General features: G+C 50.2%; 2 protein-coding genes across 2 annotated transcripts in view; one reads left to right on the forward strand and one right to left on the reverse strand.

The window, feature by feature from the left end:
• Positions 1 to 3,128: 3,128 nt before the first annotated feature.
• LOC126036242 (non-lysosomal glucosylceramidase-like) lies at positions 3,129 to 9,534 on the reverse strand. Its single transcript, XM_049795771.1, has 12 exons — positions 9,353 to 9,534; positions 8,609 to 8,885; positions 8,130 to 8,232; positions 6,649 to 6,784; positions 6,237 to 6,362; positions 5,948 to 6,132; positions 5,514 to 5,618; positions 4,772 to 4,879; positions 4,249 to 4,400; positions 3,996 to 4,102; positions 3,784 to 3,841; positions 3,129 to 3,203 (listed from the first exon to the last, which is right to left on the reverse strand). The coding sequence occupies exons 1-12, from the start codon at positions 9,532 to 9,534 to the stop codon at positions 3,129 to 3,131; spliced, it is 1,614 nt and encodes a 537-aa protein (XP_049651728.1).
• Positions 9,535 to 13,181: 3,647 nt separating this feature from the next.
• The window catches only part of LOC126036561 (ran-binding protein 3-like), a 32,988-nt gene continuing 22,393 nt past the window's right edge, over positions 13,182 to 23,776 (forward strand). The window contains exons 1-3 of the mRNA XM_049796501.1: positions 13,182 to 13,571; positions 23,232 to 23,290; positions 23,561 to 23,597. Coding sequence (XP_049652458.1) covers positions 13,322 to 13,571; positions 23,232 to 23,290; positions 23,561 to 23,597 — 346 coding nt within the window. The 5' untranslated portion in view covers positions 13,182 to 13,321. The remainder of the gene's footprint in view (positions 13,572 to 23,231; positions 23,291 to 23,560; positions 23,598 to 23,776) is intronic.

The following is a 23,776-nucleotide window of genomic DNA, read 5'->3' on the forward strand; positions in this document are numbered from 1 at the left end:
TTCTTATGCTGTGTTTAAGGACTGCACTGAGTGGCTTCCATTCTGAGAACAAAACGGGTGGGAGGTCAATAGGATACCTGTGTGGCAAAAGGAAAAATGGCAAGATGTTCTTACCATTGCCAGACAAAGGAAATTTGCAGTAGCATGGGTAGCATCTCACCAACCAGATGATGCCCCGGTGAGCCAATGGAATGCTAAAGTGGATGAGCTGGCCCGGCTAGCTCTCCTACAAAGCACCCAGACAGTGGAAAATTGGGAATGCCTGTTGGAATGGCTACACGTAAAACGGAAACATTCAGGAGTCGAAGACCTCTGTTGTGAAGCACAAGCCCGAGGGTAAACCCCTGCATTTGAGAGAGGCAAAAGATGCCTGTGGAAAAATTGAAAAGATTCATACTAACCCGAGAAGCAAAGTTGTTCTTGTTTAACTTTCAGGAAGAAGCAAGCGACACAGACGTACCCACAGAAGAAGAGAAGCAGACACGATGTTATTTCTAATTATGTTATGTTGGAGATTTACCTATGAAGGTGAAGGGAAGCCAATTCCCCCACCTCTCCTTATCCCATAGGGTTCCTATAAGTATAACGAATCTGTTTTGTTAGAAACTAACCCATGTCCCCATTCAAACATGGAATGTTTGGGACGGTGATCTATGGTCTTGGTTACCTGGAGCACCATGGATAAAACGGCTTCTGTTTTACCTGTTGTGTGCATTTGCCGCTTTGATGTTTGTGCCATGTGCTATTCCTTGGTTTATTCAGCTAATCCAACATGTCGTATCGAATATGCAATTTGTATCTGTTGCTTTGCTCGACGGTGTAAAACAGATTCCTGTCATTCGCCAGTCAAAGCGTGCGACTGTATCAATTGTTTAGTGTGATGGGTTAACCCTGGCTGAACACCAGGTGCCCACCGAAGCCATTCTATCACTCCCCCATCCTCAGCTGGACAGGGGAGAGAAAATATAACAAAAGGCTTGCGGGTCGAGACAAGGACAGGAGAGATCATTCACTATTACCATCACGGGCAAAACAGACTCAGTTTGGGAAAATTAACTCAATTTATTACAAATCAACCAGAGCAAGGTAATGAGAAATAAAACGAAATCTCAGAACACCTTCCCACCACCCCTCCCTTCTTCCTGGGCACAACTACACTCCCGGATTTCACCACCAAGCCCCCCCAGCGGCACAGGGGGACAGGGAGGGGGTTTATGGTCATCACACGTTATTTTCTGCCGCTTCACCTCCTCAGGACGAGGGCTGATCACACTCTTCCCCTGCTCCAGCGTGGGGTCCCACCCACGGGAGACAGTCCTCCACGAACTCCTCCAACGTGGGCCATTCCCACGGGCTGCAGTTCTTCACGAACTGCTCCAGCATGGGTCCATTCCACGGTGTGCAGTCCTTCAGGAGCACACTGCTCCAGCGCGGGTCCCCCACGGGCTCACAAGTCCTGCCAGAAAACCTGCTCCGTGGGCTCCTCTCTCCACAGATCCGCAGGTCCTGCCAGGAACCTGCTCCAGCGCGGGGTTCCCACGGGGTCACAGCCTCCTTCGGGAACCCACCTGCTCCGGCGTGGGGTCCTCCACGGGCTGCAGGTGGAGATCTGCTCCACCGTGGACCTCCCTGGACTGCAGGGGGTCAGCCTGCCTCACCAGGGTCTTCACCACGGGCTGCAGGGGAATCTTCGCTCCGGCGCCTGGAGCATCTCCTCCCCCTCCTTCTTCACTGACCTTGGTGTCCGCAGGGTTGTTTCTCTTACATGTTCTCACTCCTCACTCCGGCGGCTGTTTCTCTCCGTCCCAACTTTTTTTCCTTCTTAAAAATGTTATCACAGAGGCGTTACCACTATCACTCATTGGCTCGGCCTTGGCCAGCGGCGGGTCCGTCTTAGAGCCAGCTGGTATGGGCTCGCTCTCTCGAACACAGGGGAAGCTTCCAGCAGCTTCTTACAGAAGCCACCCCTGTAACCCCCCCCCGCGACCAAAACCTTGCCAGACAAAACCAATACATTTAGGCACATGCACTCTGGGCTGGGGCGCGGAACTGCATAAACACCCCCTCGCACTCAGGTTGGTCAGACCACCATTTTTTGGCTCTGTAGTTAACCAAAATGTATACTTTTCTTGTAGTTAACTTTGTGACACTTGGTTTGTTAGCTGTTGCTATATGTATGTCTTGGTTTTGTAAGTGTCCCCGGTGGTTTTGGAATTTTGTGGCAGTTGTTTTGTTGGCCTTTGCTACATTTCTCCTTGTGGTATGCATGTGTTGGTTTTGTAAGGGTCCGCGTCAACCATCTTGTAATTGTACTTGCTCATGTGGACAACCACCTTCTCCCCCTCCCCGTTCCGAAAGACCAGGAACACCTTCCTAGGCCCGGCCAGGGACACGTTTAAGTAGATAATGTTGTTGTTGTTGTTGTTGTTATCTTAATATGTGTTTAAGTAGAATAGTGGTTAATTATTATTATTATATAGGATTGTTGTTTACGTACTTTTGTTTAATTTGGGAGAGAAGCTTTTAGGCCCAAGCGGCGCATGCACTTTAGGCGCATGCGGACTCCAACACCGACAGACTGCGTGGGCTGTTAGGGCTGGGACCATTTTGTGGCGTAGCGCCAGCAAGATGACGAAGTACGAATATGTGTTTGTGTTGATTCCAATTTATTATATAGCCTTTGCTTTAATGGCGGTTATCTTAATAGTTCTCTTAATACTTCTCTTTTGTCCTTGTAGCTGTTCGTGTGAACGGCCGTAGTTTTTTTTTTATTGACTCTCTGTAACCTTGAAATGTGTTTTAATATTGTAGAGTTAGTTAAGTTTAGAATAAAAGTTGATGTTAAGTAGATGTTGTTGGTTATTGGATGTTGTTGTTTAACCTATTTAGAAATGTTATAAGATAATTGTTATGATATCGTTGGTCATTCATATTGTTGCCTAATGTAGAAGTATTGTAATAACATAGAATAAGCCTTAAAAAGCCAAATAATTTTATGTTGACCTTTGGTTTTTGTCTTTGTTTTATTATGGAAATTTGTTAACTTGGTTATATCGTTGTAGCATGCACCTTTTCCCTCTTTCTCTCTCTCTCCCTTTACTTTCTACGCCACCACGAGGACAGCAATGTCAAGCCACGGGGTGGATGTAAGAGACTGTGTTGGTTTGCTGACTCGACATCGCTGCTGCCTCGACATCCTGTTGCTGTAGGGGAGTACGCACAAGGTGTCCCTGAAGAAGCCACCACATCCGCGCCTGCCGAGCTGTGCCTGCCCACAAGCAAGGTGAGAAAACCACCATGAGCACCTGGGCATGCGTCCATGGAGGAACAGGGGGCGGCACACAGGATAATGAGTTCTGAAGAAATGGGTGGACTTTTCTGAGAAATCGTGGGGACTGGAACAATAAAAACGAACTGCGTACTCCCCTCTCGCGCGCGTGAAAAAACCTGGACTTGGAAGACGCCTGAAGGACTGTAACATCTGGATTAGAAGGACAGACACCTGACTGGCAGCTGAAGAACCCGACCCTCCAACACCAGCGTCGGAACCGACTCAGCAGGACGTTGCTGGCTTTGTGGTGGTGGTAACTAGTCTTGCTACCTCTCTTCCGTTCTCTTGCTTAGGTCTGTCTCTTTCCCTTCTTCCTCACTCTGTTCTATTGCAGTTATTGGTTGTTGTAGGGAATAAAAGTTGTAAGGTTGTACAGCATTTGACCTCATTTGTGTCGTAATCTCGCTCTCGGGATCATTTAACAACCCTCCCCGATATTGGGTCGGGACAACCTCTGCCATCTTGCACATCACGCAGACAGCTGCCAGCCACAGCCCACCGCAGTAGGCACTGTCGGAGCCAAAGGAGAGAAGCATCAGCAACGTGGGACACCCCATGGGTTGCACAGAGCTCCCACAACAGATGGGGACCACAGTCCAGGCTCTGAGTTACCTTCCCACCCCACAAGACCCATCTCCAGGCCCCACCGGCCTCTCTTGCTCACCTGGCTCCATTGACCACCCACGCATCATACGTCTGGTCAGCAAAGCCACCATTTTCGATGAGCCCATCATTATCCATATCAAACTTCAGCTCCGACTCCATCACAGCCTGCGAGAGAGGCAGGAGATGGTCACGCAGCCCCCGTATGCTGGCAGCCCCTCACACTCTGCTCAGGAGAGTCCATCCTCTTGGGATGTCGCATGGCTCCCAAGTGGGGAAGGGGGATGTGCCATGGTCTGATCTCCTCCCAGTACCTGGCAGACTGGCCACATGTCCCGCAAGTATAGGGAGTCACGTGTCAGGTAGTAGTCCCGGTACACCTGCAGCACAAACTTCAGGTTGAGGTCCTTCCAGTCGGCTGTGTCATGCATCAGGTAGGCATTGACACGCTGCCACGGCTCATCACCTAAGCAAGGAAAGAGCGGATGCAGCAGGGCAGCAAGCAACGAACGTCCTCTCTCCTACCCAGGAGCAAGGTCCCAAGGGTGCTGCGATTAAACTGCACTAAAATAACATGTTGCATCCTGTGCCACCTCTAGTGAAAGCAGCCTTCCTGCTGCTGCTCAGCTTCCCTCTGTCTCCCTTGTGCAAGCTTCATGCAGTGTGGTCCTCATCACCACCCCAAATCATCCAAGCTTTTCGTTCCCAGAAAATAAACAGTGTATTCCATGCATCATACCTCTTTCCCACAGCTCGGGAGTTAACTACCCTGAGAAAGTTATGTGAGCAGACCTTCACCCCCTCTGCCTGCCAGCATGCCCGGCCAGATCACCTCACCTGGGTCCCCAATGTCACACGGCACCACATTCTTCAGCTTCACCTGAGCTGTCTGACCACACATCAAGTACTGCCGGGGCTGGACGTCCTCGTTCACCACTGTGACAGCTGGAGAGGACACAGAGCAAAAGGCATTAGAAAGGCAGCAGGCACTGCAGCAGCAAGCTCCAAGCGCAGGCAGGGCCACCAGCACACCAGGCTGCCCGTTGGGGCTCCGGCTGCAAGACCACAGCCCTCTGCAAAGGGGGCTGCTCCCAGTCTCCCCTCAGCAGGGGACATGCAACTGTCGCCACCCCCTTAAGCAAGGTGGTGGCAGCACCCAGGGCTGGGAGGGAACCCCAGTGGGCTCAGCCCTCCCACAGCCCAGCAAAGGGCTGTGCTCCACCACTGGCCAGGCCGAGCAGCCTCCAAGCCCACCCAAAGCATCAGGGTCTGCAAACAGCTCCATGCTTCTCCTCTGCAAGGAGCACAGGGAGAGATGGTAAGACCAGGGACTTCCCAGGGCAGGCAGAGCCAGCCGTGCACCCCAAGTGTGGCAAGAAGGCATCCCAGTGCTGGCCAGAGAGATGCTGAGAGGCGGCTATGTGGGGGGTTTGCAAGTCCTGGGCCCAGCAGAGGAGCTGGAGGGGGATGCTGGCTCCATGGCACAGATTTCTATGGCAGGTGCTGTCCCAGATCCTCCGTCTCTTCTCTAGGCGAAGACAGCAGCAGGCATCAAGCCAGGGTCTCCTGGGTCACTCACCAATGTCATACTGCAGGCTAATCTGCAGCTTGGGCCACAGCGTGACGAGAGCAAAGGAGGCATAGAAGTGGACATCGTAGGTGTTGTACATCCGGTACTCCTGGCCTGCAAGGACCGGGGAGACAGTGAGGGGGAAGGCAAAGTAGGGGCAGGTCCTCCCTCCCACACAGCCCAGGAGGGTAGGCTCTTTGCTGGCACAGGCAAGGGCTCCCGTTAGAAGTGGTTTTTATTCTCTATGTATAGCACCCAGGAGTCTGAAAAAGGTCTCGTGACATGTCCTACAGGGCTTGGTCCTGCAAGGGGTTTTCCTGGGAACAGCGCTGCTCCCTAGCCATCAGGGTGTGAAGAACATCCCCGTGGCAGGTTAAAACCACCTGGTGACAGCAATGGGAAGGGGTTGAGTTGGGACCATCCATCACGTCCCTGCAAGTTACCTTCTAAATAAGCAAACCTTCCATACTCCCCCAGGACAGGGAGGAGGTGGGAGAGGCCAGCCCCCGCTGGCCCCTGCAGGTCCTCGGCATGGCAGTCCGGGGGCAGCTCCACCCAGATGGTCCCCCCATCCGTCACAAAGTACAGCTCACTGAAGAGGGCCGACTTGTACCAGGAAGGCAGCTGGCTGTGGGCAAGAGGGAAACTCAACCACGGTGGCCCAGGCGGTGATGCTCCTGCTCTGACCAGCCCCAGGAGGCCACTGGGAAGGTGCTCCCACCCCTACCCTACCTGTTCTCCAGGATGGGCTTCTGCCACGCTTCAATCTTCCTCTCCCACTCCTCATAGTGTGTCAGGGCATGATGCGACAGGGCAGGAGCAGCATCACCTCCGCTACCAAAAAAACGGGTGTACCGCCTGCCGAGCAGGGGTTTGGTGAGTATGCCGTGGGCTCAGCCTGGGAAGCCCACTCGGCTGTGGGAGAGGGGCTGGATTATAGTGAACACCAGATTAATAATGCAACTGCTAGTGCAGAGGTGTTGAGGAGCAGGGGCTGGCGAGAGGGTCCCCTCCATGAGCTGGCAGGGCCACGGCTGCAGGGAGCGGGTGGCACAAGGCTCCCCAGGCGGTACTGAAGCCTGGAGGCAGGGAAAAGGGGGCTGCGGGGACATGAGCCAAGGCCCACTGGAGACAAGCCACCCACCTAAGGTGCAGCTTCTCCTTGGAGCCAAAGTAAACACGGGGCATGTCCCAAGCCAGGGCCAGCTCCAGCGTCCTGTGCCGCCGGGCAGGCACCGCTGCTGCCGTCACCTCCCCCTTCTCTGTCAGGCTGCTTTTACCTGCTGGGAGAAAAAAAATACTCACAAGTGACCAAGGAAGCCCTACGGGGGGGGAGGTGGGGGTGGTGGTAACTGATGCTCCCATGCACTCCAAGACAGACAAGACTATTTGGGCATGCCCCAGCCTCCTTGCAACCTGGAGGGTACATGCCCAGAGTTTTAAGGGATGACATTACCGCACATGAGTAACTGCTTTTTGCAAGCAGGAAAAAATACCTGCTGTGGGCGAGGGGTTAAAAAAGTAAGTCATCAAAGCAGATGAAGAAATCAGGCAGGAAAAGCCACCAGACATGAGTGGAAGGGACAGGGCATCCCATGACTAACTGCGTTGCACTCAGAGACACTGTGAAGTTCTAGTGACAGTCATCATCTCCAGCTTTTTGCAGGGTGCTTGAACTATGCCCATATTTAAGAAAAGCCCGGAGGCAGCTGGATAATTATATGCTGGTTCTGACATGTTTTCCACGTAAACTCATTAAAGCAACAATTTGAACAGAAGCACAGATCCCAACTATGATAATGGCTGGTATTCATGAAGGAAAACCACATCCCAATAGCCCGGTGAGCTCTGAGTGCATCTAGGCAGGAAACTTGGTTTTCCGGAAATATTTATGTAAACGCTTTATTTACATAATTTAAGCTTCAAGAAATCTTGCAAAGGCCCAGTGCCAGCATCACTAGTTTGTCAGGATCATCCTTGTTCAAAAGCTGGCAGAGACATAATGCAAATGGTCACTTTTTATCGCCATAAGAGATTAGCAGCAAGGGCTGGGAGACACCATGCTACTTCAAGGCTTCTGCCAAGGTAGTGAGCAGACAACTGAGGATGATGTAGAAGTATCAAGGGAACACCACTGACCTGCAGGGAACTGATAGAGTAACAAGAGGACAGCAAGTGATGGCAGCACCAAACCCAAGGACTGCTAAACACCCACTAGAATGAATCTGACAGCGCCCAGCTCACAGATCTGGCAATGGGAACCTGGGGAACGTGGCTGGCTATCACCCTGACTACTCAGCAGAAATCTCAACTCAGTGTGCAACCCTACACAGACTAAAAAGATAGTGGCATGTATAACTAACATAGCTGAGAACAGCCCCATACTGGTGTGAACAGCTTTTGGAGAACCATAACAATGACAGCGTGACTAGCAAAGAGAAATTTGGATACAGCCTAAAGCTGGGAACGAGCCGCAGCGCCACGAAGGGCTTTTTGCGAAGGCACCGAGGTGGCCAGAGGCAGGGAAATCCACTCTTGCGTGGGTGCCTTGTGCTCCACAACCAGCGTGGCAACCCATTCCTCCTGCTCCCCTCTGCCCATCCCATGGAGGACGGAGGGACTCACGAGCGGGGGAATCCAGCCTGCCGTCCTGCAGGAGGTCCTGCCACACCTCTCTACCCGATCCGGTGGGATTGAATGCCGTGAGGTGGGTGACTCCCGTGCCTGCCTGGGGAAGGGAAGAGCCTCATCAGGGGCTGGTAGTTTTGAGGGGCAGATGCAGGCCCCCTGCCCCCAACAACTCTGGAAGCCCACACTCACTCCCCACATGCTGCCCAGCAATGCTAACTCTAAACCTACTCACCCGCTGTCCTGCAAGCTTTACCCATAGCTCCTCTCCTGGCACCCACCCCCAGAGAGGATGCCCTCAGGGAATTCATGTCCCCACTCCTGCTCCAGCAGTCAGGCAAGCGCTGAGGACCGGTGCTGACCCCAGCCCATTGTACACCCATCCTTCACTAGCTGCCTGGCAGCAGCTCCCCCACATTCAGCAGGGCTGTGCAAGCCCACCAGCAAGAGCCACACCACCAGTGCCAGCCCTTTACCTTCTCTCTGGCAGAGATGGCGAGGGTGAAGGGGTTCACGCGTGTGCAGTGGTGCAGCAGGACTCCAGCAACCCGCTCGCCGTCCTTCTCATAGGCGAAGGGCTCATTCCAGTGCCCTCCGCTCCCGTCCTCCTTCGTTCCTGTGCCATTCTGCAGGCTGAACATGATGGAGACATCCACATCTTCATCCTTCCCATTCTCCACCTCCCAGATGAACACTCCTACCGGTAGGCTGGAGTCCTGGCAGAGACAGACAACACTGCGTATAGGGCTGGTGCTCCATGGTTAGCCGTCAGAGCGTCATTTCTCCCGCTGCTGGGAAGACCACATGGGATGCAGCAGGAGCAAGAGTACCACGAACAATCGGTCTCACAGTCCACTGCCAAGCTGGGGAGCAGCAGCAGGAGCAGAGGAATTCTGGGGCCAGGCAGTACAACATTCAGATCACAAACACTGGGCTAGCAAACCCCACACCGGTTTGTGGGGCTGTGTGCTCAGAGAAGCTGTGGATGTCCCCTCCCTGGCAGTGTTCAAGGCCAGGCTGGATGGGGCTTTGAGCAGCTCAGTCTAGCAGAAGGTGTCCCTGCCCATGGCAGGGGGGTTGGAACTAGATGATCTTTAAGCTCCCTTCCAACCCAAACCATTCGATGATCATTCGATGATAATGCACAGATGGAAAGCAGTGTTTAAGGCTCCGACGGGTGTCTCGCCACCCATCTGCTCAACAGGTTGATACAGGCTCACGTGCTTTGCTGGGGTAAGAGGAAGGTCAGGTGTGTCAGCAGCACAGCCTGCCGCCTTCGCCTGGGGCTGGGAGCGAGCAGGAGCAGCATGCAGGAGCGGCAAGGCATCCCTTGCTGCCATCCTGAGCTTCCGCATTGCTGTCGGGGTTCCTCCTGCCTGGGAGCATCACTGAGTGGAGACATGTCGGAAATGTTGGGAAAGCCCAGCTGGGGAAGCCCAGCTAGTAAGCAGCTCTTCCCTTGGGGATGGCAGGCAAAAGCCAGCTAAAACACTCTCAGGAACACACAGCTGACAAACCAACCCACAAGTACAGGCTGAGAGCTTCCCAAAACATTACCACCGCATGCTCCGGGCAGTAAGGCCGCAGCTCTGGACCTGCCATTCCCGGTGGATGGGAGCTGGGATGGTCACAGGACAAAACCAAAGGCAGGAAACAAGCAGTACAAAGAGTCAAAGCACAGGAGCAGCTGTCAGAGCTAAGCACAGGAAAAAAGGGGTAACTCTTCCAGCACCAACTGTCCCAGGAGGGGCAAAGCCTGCCAGGGTCCCACGGCTACAGAGCCGGCAGCTGGCACTAGGGACAGGGTCTTGGGACAGAAGAGACCAGGCTGGGAAAGAACATTAACAAGGTGGCAAGCCTGGGTGTCTTCAGGCAATGCTGAGCTGGGCAGGAGGGACCAGGAACTCCTCTACTACTGCAGCATCCCTGGACGCACGGGCAATGCTCAGGGGTCAAAAACTCACCAGCTCCAAGCTTCTGCTATCACAATGGGACACACTGACCATCACACAGTACAGGCCTGTCTCTCCTGTGCCAGTGTGACGCCCATTTACAAGAAGGGTCAGAGGGAGGATCCGGGGAACTACAGGCCTGTCAACCCGACCGTGGTACTGGGGAAGATGATGGAACAGTTTGTCTTGAGAGCACTCATGTGGCAAGTCCAGGACAAGTAGGGGATCAGGCCCAGCCAGCATGGGTTTACGAAAGGCAGGTCCTGCTTGACCAACCTGATCTCCTTCTATGACTGGGTGACCCACCTAGTGGATGAGGGAAAGGCTGTGGATGTTATCTTCCTTGACTTCAGCAAGGCCTCTGACACTGTCTCTCACGGCATACTCCTTGAGAAGCTGGCGTCTCGTAGCCTGGATGGGTGCACTCTTCGCCGGGTGAAAAACTGGCCAGATGGACGAGCCCAGAGGGCTTTGGTGAATGGGGTGAAATCCAGTCGGCGGTGGGTCACAAGTGGTGTTCCTCAGGGCTTGGTGTTGGGCCCCGTTCTGTTTAATATCTTTATCAATGATTTGGACGAGGGGATCGAGTGCACCCTCAGCAAGTTTGCAGATGACACCAAGTTGGGAGGCAGGGTCGATCTGCTCAAGGGTAGGAAGGGTCTACAGAGGGATCTGGACAGGCTGCATCGATGGGCCGAGGCCAACTGTATGAAGTTCAACAAGGCCAAGTGCCGGGTCCTGCACTTGGGTCACGGCAACCCTGTGCAGCACTACAGGCTTGGGGAAGAGTGGCTGGAAAGCTGCCCGGCAGAAAAAGACCTGGGGGTGCTGGTCGACAGCCGGCTGAATATGAGCCAGCAGCGTGCCCAGGTGGCCAAGAGGGCCAACAGCATCCTGGCCTGTATCAGAAACAGTGTGGCCAGCAGGAGCAGGGAGGTGATCGTCCCCCTGTACTGGGCACTGGTGAGGCCGCACCTCGAGTCCTGGGTTCAGTTTTGGGCCCCTCACTACGGGAAAGACATGGAGGTGCTGGAGCGTGTCCAGAGAAGGGCAACCAAGCTGGTGAGGGGCCTGGAGCACAAGTCTTGTGAGGAGCGGCTGAGGGAGCTGGGGCTGTTTAGCCTGGAGAAGAGGAGGCTGAGGGGAGACCTGATCGCTCTCTACAACTGCCTGTAAGGACGTTGTAGTGAGGTGGGTGCTGGTCTCTTCTGTCAAGTAACTAGTGATAGGACAAGAGGAAATGGCCTCAAGTTGCGCCAGGGGAGGTTTAGATTGGATATTAGGAACAATTTCTTCACCAAAAGGGTTATCAAGCATTGGACCAGGCTGCCCAGGGAAGTGGTGGAGTCACCAGCCCTGGAGGTATTCAAAAGACGTGTAGATGTGGCACTGAGGGACATGGTTTAGTGGTGGGCTTGGCAGTGTTAGGTTAACGGTTGGACTTGGTGATCTTAAAGGTCTTCTCCAGCCCAAGTGTTTCTATGATTCTACTGCAGTAGGGGTAAGACAGCACACTTCAGGATTTATGCCAACACACGCTGGGGCTCTACTGAGGGAAAATTACTCAACATCTGCCCGCTCTCGGGCTTCTTGCATTTTTTTTCTGTGAAGCATCTGGCACTGGCGGTACAGAGAAACTGCCTTAGACTGGATGCATGGTTCCGACGAACTTTTAGCCAATTCCTTCCTTTTTGTCTTGAACTATTCGGATTAGAGGCAGTTTAACACCAGGCCTGCAACATAATGGCCTGAAATTGCTCCCACTTGAACTGAAGAATTTGGGCCCGTTATCATTTAAGCGAACAACGGGAGACACAGGCTAGGCTTTATAAACTTGCTGCACAGAGCATCTGGAAGGAGGGGACCGTAGCACCTTTTTTTGCTGACACTGCGCGGGGTTCATGTCAGCATGGCAATAACCACAGCGCTGGGCTCTGTCGCTTGATGTTTCGCCTTCCTTTTGGAAACAAAACGCCTCAAAAATCAACTACCAAGCGCAGTTACCGAAGGAGGCTGCTGCTAAGCAAAAGCCGCGGTTCTACTGGAGGGGACAACAGAGGTCCTCCGCGGTGAAACCACCGAGGAGCGCAGCACCACCGCCCTTTTTAAGGGGTTCGGCTTCGCGGGGGGCATTTTTACGACGCGCTGTGTCTCCACCGGCCGCACAGCGGCTCAGGTCGCGGCGGCGGCGGCGGCGGCCCGGAGGCGTCCTCGGGCAGCCGCTCCCGCCGCCCCCGGCTCCGGCGCCGCCCGCCAAAGCTGCCCGCGGGGCCGCCGTCCTCCGAGCCCGCGGGCTGCCGGCCCCAGCTGCTGCGGCCCACGCCGCGACGGGCCACCGGAGGCAGCTGCCGACCGACCGTCCGCCGACCCTTCCCGGGCTGGAGGCGGCGGCGGACGCCCGCCCGCCGTCCAGCCCTCACAGCCTGGTGAAAGCCCTGCAGCGTCCCTCCTCTCCGTGCCGCCGGGCGGCTGCTGGGATCGCGGCCGGGCGTTCGCGACCCCGGCGGTCTGCGGAGCCGCGGGACAGCGGCTGCAGCAACCCTGGGGGGGGTGGTTCACCGCGACGGGAACCGAGCCAGCCCCGGCCGCGCTTCCCCTCCGTCGCCACGGCCGCGCCCGCCGGCAGCCCGGCCCGGCCCGGCCCACCCTTGCCCCGCCGCCAGCGGGCACCCACAAACCACCCCCTCGGCCGCCAGCCCGCCCCCGCTCGGCGGGAAGCTCCTCACGCCCCTCTCCGCGGAGGGGGCCGCCCGCGGCTGAACTCCCGCCCGCCGCCTTCTCTCAGCCGTCGCCGGTAAAGACGGCGCACGGCCGCTTCCCCGCCCGCCCTCTTATGTTAATCGGCCGGGCTTTACATATCCCCTCCCAACGCCCGGCCCCCGCCAAGAGCTTGCCCCGAGCTGTCAGGGCAGCAGCGGCGGGCCCTCACTCCCCCGCCGGCTCCGCCGCCGCCGCTGCAGCCTCCGGCTCCGGCTCCGGCTCCGGCTTCGCGCTGCCCGGCGGGCAGTGTCCCCCCGCGGCCCCGGCCGTTCCCCTCCGGTGGCGGCTGCGAGGGCTGCTCGTCGCGGGGCCTCGCCTGACTAGTCGTGAGGGGGGGGTGGCCTAGGCAGCAGCTAATGAGACCAAATCCAAAGCTCCAGACTCAGCTGCATCATACATACCTACGTAACTGCATACATATATACATATATATATATATATATATAAAAAAAAAGTAGTACTTCCGAGAACCTCATAATGAGAAACCAGCCAATTCCTGCTTGCAAAGGGAATGTTCTACATGCAGGTACACGGCGCTCCTGTGCAGGCTGCGGCGGTTCCGTCAGATCCCGGCACGATGCGAAAGCCCAGCCGGGCCTCCCCGAAAGGCCAGACCGGCCCAGTGACCGCTGGGCTCCGCACCAAGCTGCTCGCCCGCAAGAACAGACGGCCCGCAGGTCCGGCTCCCGCAGCGGAAGGTTCAATCCCAAGGAGGAATGCCGCACAGGTAGGTTTTGCTGGGTAACGTTTTTGGAGCGTCTCCTCTGTTCCCCCTGCAAGGAGGTTTCTGGAGAACGGGATGAACACAGAGAACGTGCCCGTTGGGTAACAGCGTTGTGGGTGATGCAGAGCAAGAGCTCGGCTGGCTGTAGGTTCTTTGCTGCAGGTTTTTAGTGGTAATCTGCCAGGCATCTCCGATTTGTATTTTAGTTGAAGGAAAGACACGGCCAGGTAGTGTACGCTTGGGGTTTTACTTGCAGAGCACCCCAGAGTGGTCTCTCCATCTTTGACCCCCCCTGTTGTTTCAGCTTTCCGCAGCTTTCCAAAAGGCCGGCCCTGGCAGCGGGTGGGAAGAGCGCTCGCTTCCCTGGCTGTTCCTCCCTGCCCGGCACACCTGGGCAGGGAGAGCGAAAGGGGCCCAGCCTGGCTCCCCCGCGAGGAGCCTGACTACAGAGGCGGCCAGCAGAATCCTTTCTCACCTCGGTAGTGAGGAGGGCCAAGAATTGAGAATGATTTATGTGAGCTTGTGATGGTAACATTTCCTAAGAGGATGCACAAAGAAACAAGGGCTAATAGCAAGGATATTTTGCAGGTGATGCCACCAACCGTTTTTTTTACCACGCAGGCTGACGAATGAACCCAAAACAGCAAAAGGAGGCATGCGCTTTCAAGGTCTAAACCTGATGCTAGGACTGATGCAGTTTAGAGCGCTTGGGCTAATTTATGAGTCAACCAGCCTTTCAGCTTGTGCTTAGTGTTGAGCACACCTAGTCCAACTTACAGGCCTAAAATTTAAGGGGGTGTGAGCGTTGTTGGATCACGGCTTGATTACCTGTGTAGTTCAACCTCTGCACAAAATCCCCGAGTGTTACTTCCATGCTACTTTGTAGGGATTTATGAAATTTAATATTGGTACAATGCCCTGAAAATGGTAAAGCTTTATATGCCTATGAATTTTACTGCCGTTCCATTGAGTATTTTACAGGCTTTTCTGATACATTAAAAATGCTGAGTGCTGGCTTGTTGGAAGTTTCAGTGCTTGGGAAACAAGTTTTGGTTCCATACTTTGGCACAGCCCTGCTGATCTAGTGACACGGTTACTTCTGTCATTGCATCACTGCTAGAATTACATTATAGTGATGAGACTCCCAAAAATACTTTCTTCACTCTAGCGTTTGAAATAAAGCCAAGTAGGTTTCATTTCTCTCAGGAATTGTGTTAAAGTGTTGGCTGGGGCAGGGGTTTTTTCGTTGTAATGCCTATTTATGTCTTGCCCGTACAAAGATGAGGACTGTGCTTTACGGAGATAAATGGGTGTGATATATGCTGTATTTATAAACACTTTTGCAGGCTGTCAGCTGAGTTTCCATGGCTAAAGAGAAGTGTGTTCATTTTCCAATCTCATATGGCATGCTGTAAACCCGCAGTGGAAGCTAGGAGTAGTAAATGGAATCTGGGGGTAAAAGAACCCTTTCCACACTGATAAGAAAACTGTAGTTAGAATCTGTAGCATTGCGAAGAGTGGCTGAAGAGAGGCTGAACGGGCCGTAAAAAGTTAAGGCTGATTCTGCACAGCTGTGCCTGGGTGAAGAATCCTTGCTCCCATAACTGGTCTCACTAAGGACAGTGAAATTATTTATGTGGGTTATGAACTATTTGCATGGCAAAGAACGTGCAAGACGGGAGCCTTAGCAGTACAGTTAAGCTGTCCTAGGAGAAATCCTTCCAGGAGTTTTATTTTGCAATAGTCAGTTGGGTGAACTTTTCCTTTCCTCTTTCTGAGTACGATGAAACGTCTTTGATGATGCACCCTCTGTTGATCCAAACAGGGATATGTGAAGTTATTTATCAGTTCCCCAAACAGTATTTACAAGATGCCATCCGAACCCAAGATAAGCAACGTACTCTTTGTATTTAATACAGTGTTTGAGCTGCATGCAGTGCTGTGTTCAGTAGTCTCTTCATGGGCCACTGAAGTACAGTCACTTCTGTAGCAATCACAGCCAGGTGGCCAAATGTCTGTTGTGTAGGTTTGAGTTCTCTAGAAAGAAAATTCTCAAGAATGTTGTTTTTCAGAAAATGAAAGGCTTTGTCCAAAATTTCATCTCAATATGTTTGAAGGACTTTATTTTAATAATGCTGAAACTATTTCTTCTCATAAAACAGTTCCGCGTGGTTTGGGACCAATTATTCAGAACAATTTCTATTGAACATTTTTGGAAAATCAGGATTCATGAGAACTTGTTGCAAATTTATTGATCCAGTGACACTCTTCAATAGAAGAGTATTCTAAAAGAAAAAAATTCAATTAGCTTACAAGCCTGGAAATATGACTAAGATACTGAACTTAAAAATTTGTGGCCTGTATAGCAACATGCGTCTCTGCGTATGGAGAACTCTTCTGATTAGCATTGAAGATTTGACCAGATTAGAATTTAATTTGATTTATGACTCTGTTTATTTTCCCATTTTGTTTTTAGTGGTTATTGATTTACAAAACCTACCATGTACGTATACTGGATTTACATGCAAATTAATTAATCAAGCTTATTTCACAGTGTCTTCGCAAAAAACCCCAAAACCCCGAACCGTAAGTTTGCTTGGAAAATCCTGCCATCTTGGCATTAGAACTGATACTAATTTTTAATGGAGTTGTCCTAGAAAGTACTGAATATGCTTCATAAGCAGAAATCAAAAGTGTGAAGGGTAATAAACGAGAACCTGAAAGTAGCTTTCCAGGTCCATATTTAGAGCCTTAAATAAGTGACCTGATTTTCCAAAGGTGCTGAGCAGCCAGTCATGCATGTGAATTCCACCTGAGTTCTCAACTGCTCAGCGCTTCCACAAACAGACCTGTTACTCGGGGTCAGCAATTCAAAATTTTTAAAAAGCTTTTTCTGTATCTCTTAAAGTTGGCCAATTTTATTAAGTTGGGTGCCTAAAGTACGGCTCTAGGACATCCCCATTTTGCCTTATGTCACCTTCATTATTTAAGTTTTGGCAGAGGAAAGCCTGGCTTACGTAGCGAGGTCACTGAGGGACCCGAGAAGTTGGCTGGCAGCCTTGCCGCACTCTCGCTTGGCTGTGAACTGACTCTATTTTATGTTGCGATGTTCAGTATTTAGGAAACAGAAACCGCGGTTCTACTGCAGGTTTGGCAAATCCTGTTCTTAGCCAGAAGGTTTTTACTATTTTTTCACCTCTTTTTAGATGAAAATGGGGCATCTCTGGAAATACTGACAGATGTCTTTTTTGTATCAAAACCCAGACACAATATTTAACCGTGAGCCTGAGCTTGGATAGCAAAGTATTCTGTTAATTTATCCTACTGCATATTTTCACTGTATGTATTTCTCTTCTGCCTGTTATTGCAGTTTATCTTGCGTATAAGTAGTTTTCTGTGGTTTTGCAGCATATTGAACAGAAATTGGTCATATTAGTACATAGTTTATCTCTGATGCTCCTTGAGACAACATGTTAAGGGACAGATCATCAGCTAGCATAGTCAAGATAATTCCTTTTTTTTTTTTTTTTAACGTGACGATACAAATTTCTGGATCCATGTCTTCCACTTACATGCTAGTCCATTGTTGCCTTCTTCACTTACCACAAAATACGAGGCACAATATTTTGTCTTAGTGTTTTTTTCAAGTAATAGCTGTAAACAGCATATATATTCATAAATAGCAGAGGCAACACTCTCCCTTGGTTTTTTTTCCTTAGTATTTTAGTATTGTGAAACTACCTCCGGGGATGTTGGAACTAAAGTCACAGTAAACCTACTTTTCTTCTTAACATCTTCCGCAATTACGTGTTCCTGTTGAATGCAAAACAAACAAAACGGCAATGTTATGTGCAAGAATTTGTTGTTATTTCTTAATTTCATTTGGTGTGAGTTCTGTGACTTGGCAACCATCAATCTAAGCAGTAACATAAAAATGCAGTAGTGTTCTGCTTTTATTTTTGCAAATTATAGCAGTAATATACAAAGCTAGTAAAATTCATGCTATAGGGTATTAGAGTGCAGAAACTTGCTAATACTATGTCGTAGCCTTATCTTTTGACAGGATAAAATTATAATCTGATTATAAAATTTCATGTAGTAGTTTTTGTGTTGTGTAACACTTACTAGGATGTTGTGAGGGAAAGCTAGATGCAGTTAAAGGTTTTGTAAGTCAGTGACATTGCTTGGAGATGATATAATTTTCCAGCATCTTATTCTATTTGAGAAAATGATCTTTGATTAAGAAGGTATTTTCTTTCTTTCCTTTTTTTTTTTTTTTTAATTTTTTTTACCGTGTAAAAGTAGAAAATTGTAGTTTCTGTTTCAGAATTAAAAGTTTTCCTATGAGGTGCAAATGGGATTGCTACAAACCCAAAGAGGTTCAAGTTGTTACTTTAATTTAAGGAATTATGACAAAAACGTCATTTTTTACAAGTCAGCTTTTGTTATCAGTGTTAGATCTTTGTTGGCAGTTATGAACTACCAGGTGGGGGTTTTTTCAGGTTTAGTGTGAAGGATTCAGTTTTGTAGGTAAGCCAATCTGAAATACCTGATTGCAGGATTGGTAGTAAAGAGCTATACAAATAATATATAAAGTTGTGGGAAAAGTAGAAGCTCAGGCAAAATCCATTGGATTGGCATTAGGCCTTTATGGAAATTCTCTGGATGAAACTGTTGAAAGAAACAACAGAGACATGAGAATCCTGCCCCCTAACTCGTCAGTGGCACTCAATTGACAAATAGAATAAAAAATGCCTACTGCCAGCTCTGTGGTGAAATATTTAAATTACAGTTTTTCGTATGACTTTCAGTGGACCCTAGTTAAAAACTTTAATACAAAGTAGAAAAGCAGAACACCATGTAAAGTGTATAACCTTACATTTGGTAAGGTACTAGGTTAATTTACTGGAAAAGTAGTTACAGCTTGCTTCAACGCTGACTGGCTAGTCCCTGAAGAAGGTATTGTCCAGTCACTGAGCAAGAATTTGAAAATCCAGGTGAAGTTGCATACCTCTGACACCACAGAAAGCCCAATTGCTTAAATAGTTACTCAGTTTTGTAATGAGCTCAAAGGGATCACTAATCAATGAAATTGATTTGAACAGAACGCAAATTTGAATGAGAAAATGAGTTTCTGTACTTCCTTTCTGTAATAGTATACGTTGCTAAGACTGGAAGAGGAAAATAGGATTGATGTGTAAGAACCGTAATTGCCGTCAAACACCGATGCCTGCATTTTGGCACTTTAATGCGTATGAAAATCGGTTTGATTTTTAGGTTTGATGGGCCCTCACAGCCTCTCATTGGAGTCAGCCATCCCGAGTGATGTGAAACCTTCTACTGTTATGTTTTATAGTTGTGGGTTCCTAGCCCTATTTTTCGATAGGAAAATGTGAAAGTATTTGCCATGAATATGAGTTAAGATGCTTTCTGACTTCTGGCAAGTTTGGTGGTGGTGAAGATGCAACAGAATTGATTTTCTTTTGACTCTGAAAATGTCAAAATTAACTGTTTAAAAGTCAGAAGCAAAAAACTTTTATTGAGGTCACAAATTCCTGTCTTATCCTCTTAAAGGTTTGAGTTTGTTTTGCTTTGCACTGTCAGCCACTCTTGACATATAGCTTCAGGCATACGACTGCCTGAAGATTGGAGAGAGATTTGGGCTCATCTTTTCTCCACTGGGCCCTTAGCCCTCACAGGATCGTCCTCTGGGCAAGACGGAGCAATAACAACAAGAACTCTAAAATTTTCAAAACCATCAGCGTCCCGCTTATTCTTTAACATATACGTTTTGTGAAGTTTCTACAGCTTTAGGAGAAGCAATAGCAGTAAAAGTGAAGGGTGGTGTGTCGCAGCAAAGGCTGAAGGACCCCCACACCTCATGGACAATGCTGGCTTTTGGGACGCGAGCCAAGTTGGTGAAAGCAATTTTACAGCCTTTCTTGCATGTCATTCTGACCAGTGCTTCCCGGGCTTGGGCGGCAGCCAGCGATCACTTTTCCCCAAATGCACCTCTGCAATTTTCTTTCAAACGGAACTCGGTAAATGCAGTCTCCGTCGGGGCATACCATCACTTGCCGGTTGCCTTGCACGTACCGCGCGAGGCAGAGCGCCGAGCAGGGCGGCAGAGCCCACGCGGGCCGAGCCGTGCTGAGCTGATCCGAGCCGAGGCGAGCCGAGCCGATCTGATCCGATCCGAGCCAAGCCGATCCGATCCGATCCGGTCCGATCCGAGCCAAGCGGCGCAGGCAGCAGGCCTGAGCGGCGGGTGCCGTTCGCGGCGCGGCGCGGAGGTCGGAGCACGTTTGGTGGTGCTTCTGCCCGGGGCGCGAGGCCGGAGGCAGGGAGGCCGTGCAGGCGAGGTCTCAAACAAGGGAACCCGGCGCTTCTGATGTGTCTCCAAATGTGAGGCCAGGACCCTTCGAGTTCAGCGGCGTCAGGGGAACGCTCGTGAGGGACAGAGAGCCCCACCCGTGGTGGTTACTGACGGGCGGACAGACAGACAGACGGGTCCTGGTGATGGCTGACAGACGGCTCCTGTGCCCGGACTCTTGGCTGAGGCTGGCGGGCGAGTCCAGCCTCTGCAGCCAGGGGCGGCCAGCCCACTTGGCAGGTTTTTCTGGTCGTTTTTCCAACAGCCCCTCTCACCCACAAGTACCGAGCTGCTGGGGACTGGAGCGGCCCAGTCTCAACCGGGCGCTAGCCAGCCTGTGCCCGCCCGTGTCCCGCCGGTGAGGGTGAGGAGGAGGAGGAGGAGGAGGAGGAGGAGAGGCGGGCGGCTCCATGCCGCCCCGTTCCCCCTCGCCGGGGCCGCCGGGGTCGCCGGGGCCGCCGCCGCCGCCGCCGCCGCGGGAGGGGGGTGCGGAGGCGCCTCTCCTGCTGCCCGCAGGCGGCCGTGCGGCCTGTCGGCGGCGGCGGCCTCGGAGCGGGAAAAGGAAGGCGAGGACGGCGGAGTTGCCTCCCGGGGTTAAAACCAGCGCGCTGGCACGGCGGTGGCCGCTCCTTGGTGGCCGGCCTCGTCCGAGGGCCGCGGGTAATCCCGCCTCGCCGCCTCGGTGGCCGCCGGCTGCAGGTGTCTCGGGCCTGCGTGCCTGGGAGGTTTAGAACGTAGGGGGGAGTCGAGGCATAGGATCCATCCATAGTTATAGGACACATGCATAGTTAACGCGAACACGCCTGGGAAGGTCGTCCTGTGGGTGGCCCGATTGAGGAGTGAAGGTCTTACGGATGAGCTACAGGGAATGCTGCTCAGGAATTACAAAAAAGGTTTTCTTCGTCTGGGTAGAAGCAATACAGAACCGCAAAAACGATAAATAACCGTGGCAGCGTCAGCAGCCTCTGACTACGTCTGCAGACGGAAGGAAAGTTTCCCCTTGCGCTCAAAAGCGGTCGATGTGGTACGTCTTTTGTATCTAGCGCAATATCAAAATAGGAATATTTCTCTGTAAGAGCTACCATTATACCCTAGCTTCACATGTTGCTGTTGGTGATCAACCAGTTACCAGTTTTTCTAGAGGAGCTTCTGGGTTTTTTGAAACTATTACAGGAATTCTGTTGTTGTTTAAATTGTAGTGAGCTTTCCTAATTCCTTCAAACTCCCTGCAGCCTTTTAGCTCCAGCAAAAGTTCACTCTGTGGTAGAAGGGCAGTTCCCTTTTCACAGCAATTCACTCTTTGCTAACTCCATGCTTTGGAGCAGTAAACCTACTTTTAGAAATAGTGCTAGCTTCTGAGCTTTGAGAGGTAGGTACTGTGGAGAATATGGAGGGTTCTGTAGTCATACTTTTTTGTATTTTTCCTTTATTCAATAGAATACAAGACTTTTTTGTTTGTTTGTTTTGTTTTGTTTTGTTTTTAAGGAGACCGGAAAAAAGGCTGTTATACTGAATAAAACACGTTTCGGTGAAATACTATAGTTTATGTGTGCCACTCCCCTCTAGTGAGTAGAAATGGAATTACCCCATCTCATGCGATGCTATGGTCCCCCAGCTGCAACCAGATTATGGAAATTTTCTTCAACTTTCAGTCACAGAGAGTTACCTTTTTTGGAGTTGAACAATATGAACTTTTTTCTGCTTTCTCTATTAAGGACAAAGCAGATCTGCATTGCAAAGCATGCCAGGTTTGCTAAAATCAGTCATTTGTGCACACATAATGCCCAAATAAATGCAAAATGAACCTCAACAACAGCAAAACTGTATTAGTTTTTACTGCTGTGTCTGTATATCACTGGATTTGAGTAACAGGTTCATGCTTCTTGCCCCAGGTTACATACACACATTTATTTTAAAAATGTTTCCTTTTTTCTTGATTGTTGAATATATATATTTATACAGTAATTTTAAAACCTCCATGACAGGTTGATACTTGCTTTATTAAACCTTTAAGCGATTGATACCAATGCTGGAGTGGTTTGCTCACAGATGGATGTGGCAGCCAAAAAAAAACGTCACTCCGTGTATTTTCCCACCGACGTTTTTTGTCGAACAGGTAAATATTCTACTATAAAACAGAGGAAAAAGATGGTGTGTACATGATAAATATTCTGTCAGCCGTCAGTTAACAAGATATCAAGTGTGGGATTTCTCTGGCCAAAGGCCAGTCATATTTAGCTCAGTAGTCACCCTAGCCTGTCCTTATCACCCATAGAGAGAAATACATGCATTTCATTCTTCTTCATTCGTTCATCTCTCAACGTACACAGCTAAAAGATGCTCGTGCTCAGAAGCTGATTGTTTCTATTGACTACACGTTACAGACAGCTCAAGCTAGCATGAGGTCAATCCTGTATGTGGTGGTCTAAAAAAATCTATTTGTGTCTGCTGCTTTGCTCATTAATTGTGCCATTTATTGGCATAATAAATGTGTCATTAATTGGTGGTATTGCTGAAAACAACTTCTGCTTTCACACTGACAACCGAAGTTAGCCCATTCGAGTTGCAGAGGCTGTGAAGGTCTCATTCTTTCAAAGTAAGTAGCCCAAAGAAGTCATGTAAGATGTAGAAGCAGTGAACCCTAAATCAACATAAAATTTGATGTGAGGCAACTGTATGCTGAAATATGTTTCATAGAAAAAAACCCCAAGACATGGATCCAAAGTTGTTTTCAGTCATACCTAAGAAATGCAGAGGTACGCCCGAGAGCGGAATTTGCTCTATAGAACTTGATGTTTATATGTCATACTCACACATTAAAACTGACACTAGGCATTCACTTACATGAAGCCTAAAGAATGGCAAGCGTGTGCATGTAGCTGAGAGGCCAATGTAACACCTTTCCTTGCTTTCCTTTTGGGATCATTTTGCATGTCATGTCCTTGCAGTTTTCTGAGAGCAAAAGCTGCAGTTTACCCTTGTGCTTAAGGGATGGCAGATGTTGTTTGTAAAGGCTAAAAGTACTTTTTTGTTCTTTTTAACTAAAAGAAGTGCGAAATAGTATGAGGCCAAATCCTGTGGCATGTAGTGAGGCAAAACTCACACTGGAATTTGAGGACTCATCTTTATTTTTATTTCTGGACCGTGCTGTACATCATTGCAGCTCTATATTTTCTTCCTTTGTTACAAAAGGATAAAGTCCTGTTTGTTACTGTACAGCACTTTGCGAACTGGTTGAGAAGTGCTATTACAGAACTGTTATGACATGTTATTACTCTTCCCTTTTCCAGAGAGATCAGTGCTTGCCCAGCCAACATTTGTTTTTGAAAAGAAGGACCGTCCTTTGAAGGTAAAAAGCTTTTTTTTTTTTTTTTTTCCCCCCTAATTGAGAAAAAATGCTGAGAAATGAGAATTCTGTAGACAGCAATCCTAGCAGTAATAAAAGATTTTAGCCCAGGTTAAGACTTGTAATAAATGGTCTCAGAACAGGGAAGAGTAGAAACTAGAAACAAGACTGCTTTCAATGCATGTGTGCTGGATTGATATACTTTGTGTCCTGGTCTAGAAAATGGCTGTTCTGTTCTCCTTGACCTTCCCATGCTTGTATTTTTTTTTCCAGCGGCCTGCAGAAGACCTGGTTTGCAAAGCTGACAATGGTAATAACCACCTCATTGAAACAGTATAATAATGCCCTGGGTTATTCTTAGGTCTGACTGTTGCCTGTGAATATAGTGTTCGGACCCTTACTTTGTATGAGCAGGGACAGATCGCTTGAGCAGGGACAAATTGCTGTTAGTAGACTAAGGCTATGTGGGTTGTAGAGTCACCTGCCATG

This window comes from Accipiter gentilis, chromosome Z (genome assembly GCF_929443795.1).
Source record: "Accipiter gentilis chromosome Z, bAccGen1.1, whole genome shotgun sequence".
NCBI lineage: Eukaryota > Metazoa > Chordata > Aves > Accipitriformes > Accipitridae > Astur > Astur gentilis.

Excerpts from the sequence above, each read along its gene's own strand:
- LOC126036242 (XM_049795771.1), bottom strand. The coding sequence starts at position 9,534 with ATGTCTCCACTCAGTGATGCTCCCAGGCAGGAGGAACCCCGACAGCAA. Across the intron at positions 6,363-6,648 it reads AAGGAGAAGCTGCACCTTAG|GCGGTACACCCGTTTTTTTG; the intron begins GTGGGTGGCTTG and ends CCTGCTCGGCAG. Across the intron at positions 3,842-3,995 it reads TGGGTGGTCAATGGAGCCAG|TGCCTACTGCGGTGGGCTGT; the intron begins GTGAGCAAGAGA and ends TGGCTCCGACAG.